This window comes from Montipora capricornis, chromosome 5 (assembly GCF_036669925.1).
Source record: "Montipora capricornis isolate CH-2021 chromosome 5, ASM3666992v2, whole genome shotgun sequence".
Taxonomy (NCBI): Eukaryota; Metazoa; Cnidaria; class Anthozoa; order Scleractinia; family Acroporidae; genus Montipora; species Montipora capricornis.
Genome location: NC_090887.1, coordinates 15,599,214 through 15,610,230, shown reverse-complemented (window position 1 = coordinate 15,610,230; position 11,017 = coordinate 15,599,214). Strand labels below are relative to the sequence as shown.

At 39.8% G+C, this 11,017-nt stretch overlaps 1 protein-coding gene across 3 annotated transcripts in view; it reads right to left on the bottom strand.

Moving 5' to 3' along the window:
• LOC138049612 (skeletal aspartic acid-rich protein 1-like) overlaps window positions 1-11,017 on the bottom strand; it is a 32,402-nt gene that overhangs the window by 5,160 nt on the left and 16,225 nt on the right. For all 3 annotated transcript variants that reach the window (XM_068895987.1, XM_068895985.1, XM_068895986.1), the window contains exons 2-4: window positions 8,001-8,264; window positions 6,987-7,141; window positions 5,777-6,043 (exon numbers count right to left, since the gene is read on the bottom strand). In XM_068895987.1, coding sequence (XP_068752088.1) covers window positions 5,777-6,043; window positions 6,987-7,141; window positions 8,001-8,232 — 654 coding nt within the window. In that variant the 5' untranslated portion in view covers window positions 8,233-8,264. The remainder of the gene's footprint in view (window positions 1-5,776; window positions 6,044-6,986; window positions 7,142-8,000; window positions 8,265-11,017) is intronic.

Sequence of the window (11,017 nt, the reverse complement as noted above, 5' to 3'; positions counted from 1 at the left end):
AGTTTTACCCTACTTGGAAATCAGCAATCTTCACCAATATAATAGGATCTTAAAGGTGGCTGGACGTGTAGTGGAACGGTTGACAGGTGTTAAGAGAAGAAAAGGTAGAGGGAAAACAATGCCTTGGTGGAAAAGGCGACTTACCAGTCACTGAGATAAACGAATTGAGAAAGGAAATTGGAAAGTGGAGTCTTTGCAGAATAACACCATTAAAACTAAACACTTAAAAGCTCGACTACAAGCCCAGTACAACATCAAAGTAAGGGGTTATAAAGTGATCATTGAAGAATTGAAACAAAGAGTAATTGCACAAAGCCAAAGAATAAAACGATACGAGAGCAGAGACTGAGGAGCAATACCATCAAAACTGACTCTTCGAAAACATGAATCGAAAGAGATTGTTTCAGCACCTGAAAAACATAGAAAGGTGTCAATGAAATACCGGAAACTGAAGCATCTCGACAGTTTTGGAAGGGAACCTGCGAGAAAGATGTTAAGCATAATGAAGAAGACGTTGAGTTTAGTGTGACAATGGAAAGATAGATTAAGGAAACAGGCAATTAAGCTATCGGGACCAGATGGCGTACAGGGGTACTAGGTTAAGAACATTAAGTGTCTGCATCAGAAAATGTCTGAAATGTTAAACAACTGGCATGTCTCAGGGGATGTTCCTGCTTGGTTGACCAAAGGAAAGACTGTCTTCATCATGGATTAAAGATAAGACCAAAGGAAATGAAATTACGAACTACAGACCCATTACATGTCTGCCAGTTACATGGAAACTGTTTACTTGCATCATTCACTACAGAAGAAATCTACCATCATCTTGACACAAACAGACAACTACCTGGAGAGCGGTGAAAAGGCTGTAGAAAGCAATCAAGAGGCACAAAAGATCAGATACTTATAGTTAAACCATCATACCGAACTGTAGGAGAGAGCAGATTGGTCTCGCCATGGGCTGGATCGACTATAAGAAAGCTTTCGACATGATCCCTCATTCGTAGATCCTAATTGGATATCTTTAGAATTGCTGTTAACATCAAACTGTTTCTTGGGAACAGTGTGAACAAGAAACTATTTCAAAAAAGATATAGTATTTCGTTTCCGGAATGGTAAGGGCAGGAGAAAAGATAAAATACTGTAGTGTGGGTCACTCGGTCTGTCATATTTATTGCGCTCAGTCTATTGAAACTCTCGAGAAATAAAGATAGAAATGTGGACGCAGACTCTCTTGGAACGGTGAGAAGCCTGTCAAGAAATATTAACCATTAAAGAGATGAACAGATACTTCTTTATGTGCACAATACATCGAGGCATAAAGTCTATAAATACCTGTTTTACCTTCAAATACCATTGCATAGCATTTCAAATTCCGTTTTCGGTGAATCTTCGATTACTTATGTTACATGAGAACCTACGCAGTGACCAGTATTAGCTTTAAAATAACTGGTTTCTGGCTAACCAAATTTATTACTACGACTCACTAGTGCGAAGACTGTTTGCATTACTCGTTAACACGACGAGAGATAGCTTTGGATTTTTCAACAATATATCGCTTTCAATTAATCTAACCCAAAATCATTCAAATAGTCAAAACTTCACATTTATGACCCATTTCCTTCGCTTTTTGTTTGTAAGCATCACGAGATATACGATACTTCAGGTTCACATGTTCATAAGTTCATAAGTTTATTTTTACATCTCATAAATGTTTACATTTCCAATTACAAACTCTGTTTTGATCGGCTTCTCTACCTCACGGTGTAAATAGTTTACCCTGACGTTTCCTTTCTGAGGAAACGAAACAAAAACTGGGAGACAGAACTGATGACAGGAGGAGAAAGGGGAAAAGTGAAAATAAAGGGCAGAGTTTTTCAAGGAGACAGTCTATACCCTCTTCATTTTGTCATTAGCTTGATCCCCATGTTCTTTGTTCTCCGTAAGGTCAAAGCTGGGTATGATCTCAGTCAAGGTGGTGGTGGCCCAAGAATAAATCACGTCTTATATATTCGGAAAGACTGAAAAGCAGTTGGATACCCTTATGAATACGGTCCGTATTTATAGTGAGGACATAAAAATGGAGTTCTGGATTATTAAGTGTGGAGTGTTAATCATGCTGAAAGGGAAACTGGTACATGCCGAGGGCATCGCATTCCCATGCGGTGAGAAGATAAAAGAGATTGACCGAGACAGTGGCTATAAATATTTGGCTATTCTGGAAGCAGATGATATTCAAGATATTGAAATGAAGGAGACACTAACAAAATTTATAAGGCGGCTTAAGAAGATCTTAAAGACCCATTTGAACAGCATAAATGTCATAATTGCCATTAATCCCCGAGCTGTACTGTTGGATAACACAGAAGGAATTAAAAGATGTGGATAGAAAAACTAGAAAGCTGATGACGCTATATGGCATGTTCTAGAAAAAAAAGTGATGTTGATAGGCTGTATATCAAGAGAGCCGAAGGGGACGAGGACTTATTAGTGTGGAAGACCGTGCCTTGATTAAAAAGATCTGCCTGTATGCATATGCTGCAGAAAGTGATGAGAATGATGAAAGCTGTAAAGAGGGAAGGAACCGTTGACATCGGAAGAAGAAAAGATTAAGCATACTGCATGGGAACCAGAAAAGATAATTTGGAAAATAAGAACATGCACAGTATATTCTTCAGGAACACAGAGTTAAGGGATGAGAAAACTTGGAGGTGGTTGAAAAAAGGAGATCCGAAGAAGACAACTGAGAGTATTATCATGACTGCACAAGAACAAGCCATCAGAACAAGGTCAATTAAACATCATATTGACAGAGAGAACATCTGCCCCTTTGCTATGTGGAGAAAAAGACGAAACAGTTGCCCATCTTGTGTGTGAATGCAAATACTTGGCTCAGACAAAATACAGGAAAGTGTTGGAAATGTGAAGAGACAATTCTGTTAGCCTTTGGTCATTTGTTATGACTCGCCTAACAGAAGAAAAGACGGCAATGACAACAGCCAGAACATGATGTTAAATTTTATAATAATAATAATAATAATAACAATAACAATAACAATAATAAATAATAATAATAATAATAATAATAATAATAATAATAATAATAATAAAAACAGTAATAATAATAATAGATATTACTCTAGTGCATAGAGACACACAGAAATGGACAGTTATTGACATAGCTGTGCCAGTGGACCAGAACATCACCAGAACTGAAGAGGAAAAGGTTGAAAAGTTCCAGGAACTAGCATTTGAAATCAGAAGGATTCATGGAGCCTCAAAAGTCACAATAATACCTATCGTGATTGGTGCTCTTGGAAGCATATCAAAAGGTGAAAAGACCTGGTTTGGCAAGCTAGATGTACCTGACTTCCTTGGAAATGTCTCTAAGCTACGGAGAGCTGCTGAGACACAATAAACATTACCCAGGAGAACACCCGACAACTGGAGAGAATCGAATAATGATAATGACAATGACAATGGCCGTTTTTATACTAGAGACGCTTAATTCATCTGGGACGAACTTGGGCAAACATTTTTTTGCGTCTATTAAATTCGTCTAGTATAAAGACGGGCGTAAGACACATAATTCGTCTGGACGAACTTTCCACTTTAGTGCATCTTCGAAGACGCACTAAAGTGGAAAGTTTGTCCAGACGCATAATGCGTCTTGCGCCCGTCTTTATACTAGACAAATTTAACAGACGCAGAAAAAAAATGTTTCCCAAGTTCGTCCCAGACGAACTATGCGTCTCATATAGTTTGTCCCATCTTTACACTAGGCGGATAACATGAGAGACGCATAATTCGTCTGGACGGATTATGAATCTCTAGTATAAAAACGGCCAATGATAATGATAATGATAATAATAGAACTTTATTTTCACAGGATAATGTTTAAAGCTAAATAGCTTGTGGGGTCGTGCGCTAATGAAATCAAATCAAATTAGTAAATATTAAATCATATTGGTTTTTGAGGAGAGGGGAAAACCAGAGTACCAAAGAAAAATTTCTCGAAGCAGAGTAGAGAACTAACAAACTCAAGCCACATATGACGCCAGATCTGGGAATCGAGCCCGGGCCACTGTGGTGGGAGGAGAGTGCCCTCACCACACCACCATCCCTGCTCCAACCGGAGGAAGTGCTGCCTTTGTAATGACATCTACAAATGGTTTGACTTTCTAGTCTTCTCTGATAAGGACGTAGGCCCCTTTTCACGACCCTTCAGTGTTAAACCCTGTGAGACTCAAAAGACCTCATGCACTATTCGAAAAGAGCAGGGCATGCGCGAGGAGATCTAGTTGTACATGTAGTTGTTGTGGTCTGTCTGTTGCATGGTCTAGTCTCTGTTAGTCGCTTAGTGAGCTTCGGAGATCGACCTGTGCACGGGACTCCGTGTCCGGCTATCCATGGGCATTCTCCCTTAATGAATAAATGTAAATGTAAGCTTGCTGTTTAACTTTAAAGCGATGCTAAATCTCTCTAAATGTTGGATGGACCAATCGGGTATATATGTTGTCAGTCAAATCCGGACTCAGGTTGAATAAGTTTTTCCTAGGTTAAAGTGCCCATAACCCCAAAATACTTTTTTTGCTAAAATGAATCTTTGCACCTGTTTGAGACGCATTGTGGCCATTTTTCCTTTTTCTAACAAATCCTGCCATTTTATAGGCTTCGAAAGTTGCGAAAATCCAAGCATCCAAAAATCCAAGGAGAGTGGTGTTGGCGTCACAAACTGATTTACATTGCATTAACTCCTTGTAAAAATGCATGCAAAGTACATTGTGACGTCAAAACAGGAAAAGACCCACTCCCCTTCTGACTCGGTCGTGAACAAAAGATGCTTGGATTTTCGCAACTTTCGAAGCCTTTAAAATGGCAGGATTTGTTAGAAAAAGGAAAAAATGGCCTCAATGCGTCTTGAACAGGTGCAAAGATTCATTTTAGCGAAAAAATTATTTTGGGGTTATGGGGACTTTAAATTAGCGATCCTCATTTTAAAAAGTCTCTGCTTACGAGCCAGAAGGCCCATCAGGCCGGCGCTTATCTCCGGTTTCCTTAGCATGAAGCGACTAGGAGTATTTCTACTCCCCCCTGGATGGGATGCTAGTCCATCGCAGGGTTACCCCCAGCATTTCGCCGGTACCCATTTATACACCTGGGTGGAGAGAGGCACCGTGGGAGTAAAGTGTCTTGCCCAAGAACACAACACAATGTCCCCGGCCAGGACCCGAACCCGGACCCCTTGATCCAGAGTCGAGCACACTGACCATGAGGCCACCGCGCCTCCTCATTTTACCTAGGTTGAATAGGCACTCAACCTAGTTTAAGCAGCTATCCACCCTTAAGGATACCTTCCCTTAAGCTCTGTCTTAGTATCTCAACACATCTTCTTAATGCTTTATACCATCTTATTGGTTTCTTTATTCATAGACTTATCCATTCAGTCAGTCAGTCAGTTCGGACCCTCCACGACCTCTAGTTCTGTGCCTTCACCACTAGACTATAACGACGACGACGAACATGCCCAACCCAACACATTTCTTTTCATTATTTACTTTTCCATAATAATCCTAACCTGACCCTAATTTTTCTCTAGGACTAATTTAGGCTCCAAAAAAGTTTCTTCAATTCATCTTAGTGCGTATTCAACCTACTAGGTAAAATGAAGATCACCAATTTAACCTAGAGGTAAAAACGGATTTTACTGGCAACATATACATTCCCTTTTCCAATTACATCAATGGAGTCGTTTTTCTTGCGATATTTACTTTACCTGGCGAGCGGTCCCAACTTCGTCGTCACCAAAACGATAAATTTTAGGGCATTTGAAACAGCGGATTTGAGTCTTGTTCTTTCCCTTGAGCTCACCAGGTTTGAAAGGGCCTCCCCTTTTCTTTTTTTCTTCTTCACTCTCTTCTTGTCCTGGAGCTCCGTTTTTGTTTTTTACCCTAACAGCGAGTTCCAAGAACTCTCCGACCTCATTTTGCTTGCACTTTAACTGGTTGTCTCTTTGGCCGTCGCAGAATGTAAAGTTCTCCACCTGAAAGAGGAAAAGAATACAATCCAAAATATGAAACAGCCTTTTCAACAAATATTACATTAGTGGGAGTTCTGCAGCGGGTGAACCAAGGTGGAATGTACATTAAACGTTTATTCCTCCATCAAGGAAACACGTTGACGTGTTCAAAGGCCGGAAAGTGCATTGTAAGAAGCAATCAAAACGAATCAGTCTGGTAAACAATGGATCCTGTTTGTCTCTTTATACGACAAATGATGTCTATGCAACTATTGCTCTTAAAAACTATATTGTAAGAAGGTTTTTAGCTTAATTAGCAATAACGTTAAGACCTTACTGCAAGAAAGTAAGTGTACAAAGTGTACACTCTTTTGTGGTGATTGGGGAGCTATTTAGTAACCTCGTTCGCAGGGTATTTCATCTCCCCACCCCAGAGGGAGCGAGGGAAGAAAAGACCCTGGCTTAGGCTGGTCACGTGTCTCCCAAAAAAAATGAGAGATGGCAAAAAAACAATCAGAGGCACGAGAAGCCAAGTCGTAAATTTGTCTTTTCTGAGCTTACTATAGAAGGGGAAAAAATTACCAAAGAGTAGCGCTGGCAATGGGTGAAAAATAACAGATTATCTGTACCCCGTACGCAAAACAACAACCACGTCTGTAACAAAAAAAACTGCTTTCAAGCGCTTTACTTTTTGGCTTTAGATTCACATTCCAATAGCTGCTCTCCGAAACGAACATTGAAGATTGCTGAAAAACATGGCGATTGATATACCCAAGCTTCAGCCAACATTCAAGCTTCGTTTTGGCTGTGACAAATTACCAGCGGTGACAATATTCAGAAAAGCGGGGACCCCTTCCAAGAAGAAAATTTGTCACTAAGAAACGTGAACCAAGGTCTTTCTTCCTTCACTCCATCTGGGGTGGGGAGATAAAAGACCATGGGAACAAGGTTGCCCTCTTAGGCTGACCTTAACAAATATCTTGATGCTTCCGTTTTGTACTCCATATGATTCATTCCCGAAAGTGATGTTTCCTTCTTCTTTAAAGACGAGAAGTTGCAAAGTGAGGTTGGCGTCAAGGTGCTTTAGGATTGTCGTTGCCACAAGAGATGCAGCACTGATACCTAAATAGGAACAAGAAAAAAAGCAATGTTCAAAAGGAACCTCCACTTCCTCCTTAGGAAATGTTTACTAGCCTCGTCTGCAAATAGTTTCAAATTTCGGTGAGCGAGTAAGGGGCGGGAAAAATACATGCGCCACCACAAAATTTGGAAGACGCGTGTCACGAGGGCACTCCCTCCCTGATCTGGGACTATTCACAGACTGAATGTTTACATTTTTTTAAAGGAAGCGTTACTTTTGGAAATTAATGAATTTCAGAACTGCTTATTTTTCAATAAAGACAAGCGAAATATGTTTAAGACAACGTTTCGATGTCTCCGTGACATCAAAGGGGGAGGGAATGGCAAGAACGAACAAATGTGGGGGGAGGGTAAGAAGAAGAAGAAGAAGAAGAAGAAGAAGAAGAAGAAGGAGTGGGGTAGGGGAGGGATCATCATTCAACAATCTTGCAAATTGACAATCTTTATCTTCATTTATTAATGTAAATAAATAAAAAAGGCAAGTCTGACCTCCAAGGAGCTTAAGCCAAAAAACATTGAGGACTCTTTGTCTTTTTTCGGAGATTATAGCAGTCCCATTCATCCCCTATTTCCCTACCCCTGAACAATGTTGGGTCTTTCAGGTCAAACACACCGTTTAGGAGGAGTAAGGGAGAAGCTTGGCAAAATGGTTGTGGTTTGGAAGTAGACGTAACTTGAGGGTAATATTTCAAGAAAAATACTCCTCAGCGACAAAGAGCCTTGGCTTTATAGCAAAATGGGTTGTTTGTCGTTTGGACTGCGGCGCAATAGCAGTACCATTCCAGCATGGATCTTCTTCTAACAATAATAAAATTTTGTATCACTTAAAACTCAAACAAACCCTGAAAAGAAGCTGTCCTATTGAATGACAAGACTTGGAAGCGTTGGCTTGCAAATGAATTAATTGATGTACCGACAGCATTTTCACTTGCATCAAACTGCTTCAAGGAGTACAGCTCCAGATGAAAGCCGGCTTTGACAAAGTCCCGTTTCTTTCCATCTGGAATTCTCTTCAGGAATATAAATTTGCCATTCGCCTCGTTGAATGTAAAGCCGATGTTTCCTTCCCCCATCTCTCTTTCTTCCCCTTCCACGGTAGCAAAAGCTGTGGAGGAGTGAACATCAAAAAAAGGTTAAGATGGTCATTCTTGAGTCAAGATGGAGTATTGTCCAACATGACTTTGTTTCCTTTTTTTCCCTTGTTTTTTTCGTTTGGGCAGGGGAGGGAGAAATTTCTTGAAATTGACTCTTTCCCTGTGAAACACACAAGTTTGGTATTTAGCCCGACTTTTTTCCGCGAGTTAACGGAGTCTTTTTTCTCATGTTCTCTGCAATGCAAAAATTGATGCTCGGGATTGTCATGATATTCGCGAGCGGTGAAGGCGTGTGCGAGGAAAGACACGAGGCACTCACACATGTATTTAATTAAATTGTTCCTCGTTACTTGCTTACAAAAGCCCATAAAACCACTATGATAACATGAAATGGTTATGACCAAGAGTGAATTAGGTAAGAGTGTTCCTGTGGCCTGGGTGGCTTCCCTATACAGCACAGTCAAAAAACGAGTCTATTTTTAGAATACCCGTTCCAGCGAAAATTAGTCGTCATTTCCCAGAAAAAAACATGGCAGTAGCCTGTGCCCAGCTGCCCGCTCTCCAAAAAAAAAATCGGAAAGGAGCGTCTGTGATTTACCGTTGGTAATCGTGTTCCAGTATAATTCTGCATACATTATTGAGTGATCTACACTGACTCGAATTTACGTGGCTCATATTTCTTTGGAGCTCAATTTTCAAAATGGTGGTCCAAGAGGTAGATTCCAACTTGCATTGAAGAGTGTCTCTATAGTTTTAAGATTCCTTGGCTTTACAGCATAGAAGCACTCTTAAAAGGAAAGGATGTATTTGCCAGTCTTCCAACTGGGTACCGCTGTGATCTTCAGAGCAGCACCGATCGTTGCCTGAGCTGTTAGTTTTCCTCGATATGTACACATCTCAAATTATTCAGGGCAACATGCTTTGTAGATTGTTCTTGAGAATGGCTAGGCTGGTCCGAGCAAGACGTTGGGATTACTTTGACTGGTAAGGGAGACGTTTTCGAGTGAACAATCTTTTGAATCGTGCTATATTCACATCGTGAAGATTCGTCAGGAGTGCGTTTGTTTCTTCAGCGCTGACACAAACAATTCCTACAAATGTACGAAGAATCGATTTCCACTTTATACTCCAAAGGTAACAATTCCGCATGTACTTTAAGAGAAAAACCTCTTTGACCATCAAAAAGATTTTTATTCGTATTTTTTTTACCATGCACAAAGTACAAACAAACTCATTGTAAAATCTCTCACGTTGGTTCTTACGGTGTTGATGTGGAGCGGAGATAAAAATAAAAGCCAGTCAAAACTCGGTGTTCCAATGACTTAATACCAAAGGGTAATAACCAATCAAATCATTTTCCACACATTCCAGGAAAAATCACGTGGTATTGAACACGATTACCACGGTAAATCACAGCGTTCCTTTCCAATTTTTTTTTTGGAGAGCGGGCAGCTGTGCACAGGCTACATGGCAGAAGCAGTCACACATGACGTTGCTTCTCCTGATTGGTTAAAGTGGCGGCTCTTTTCGGGTGCAAAGTGAATCTAAAAATAAGTCAATTTGTTACTGTGCTGAGTCAAGCCCGTAAATTGATAGACGCACAGTCTTACCTACTTCTCTCTTGTTATGACAATAATTATAACCTCAAGTATTTTTCTTCAACATGTTGCAGCATATATTGTAATATTTTAAGGCCCGCTTTAAACGTCGCATTTTCCACGAGCTGAATCTAATGCAAATGAGAAAAATCTATCGTTTACACTCATTTGCATTAGATTCGGCACATGCAAAATGCGACGTTTAAAACGGCCTAAGCAATATTTTCAAGATTGTTTTCTTGTACGCAAAGAGTTTTAATGCGTGGTGCTAAGATCTAATATAGGAAATTGCAACGTGCAAACCAAGTTAAGTGTTGCAAACAACCTCGTCCCTCGCAGTTAATTTAAGTAATGAAAAACAAATGCCCTATTGTAAACTACTTAACAAAATAGGCGTACCATCGCTTGTGAAGCAACGCCTCGCAAAAATAGTCTGCAAGGTCTTCAATGCTATGTATAGTGATCACGCACCAAACAGTATCAAAGAACTGATCGAACATAGAAACAGTAATTGCGACCCAAGAGGTAACGATATTTTAAAGCTGCCAAAGGCCAACACTACAACTTACGGTCTAAAATCGTGAAGGTTTATGGTGCCAAAACTATGGAACTTAATACCTGACTCACATAGAATTATTTGATCTTTCAACGTTTTAAAAAAAAAACTATTTAACGATTAGACTACGGGTCAATAGCCCATGAGGGGAAGCCGAATGGGTTATAGACTAGTGGCCCTTGAGGGCGAAGGGCCTCATTGTTTTAGTATATCACCCAACTAGTCGGGCAGAAAAGGCAATAACAAAGTTAGCAAATGCAAGTTGAAGAAATATTTATTTGCGAATAAAACGAAAGAAAGCGTCACACCTTTCGCTACTCGAGGACTATTACTAATAGTACCATAGCCAATCAAAATGCAGCATTTGCATTAGTCCACTAGTTGGGTGATACTAATAGAAAATTTGACTTGAGGCTTGATATGATCATTGATCTTCATACTTTTTATTATCAATTACATGTAATCATATTATGAAAAAGTTTATCCAGTCTTAGTTCAAATGATTTTAAATCTTCAATTTTATTCCTATATTATCTTAGCTATTTGTTCAAGGTATCATCTCAATTTTCGTTCTTTTTACTTTTACTTTCTGTGTTATACCTGCAAACTA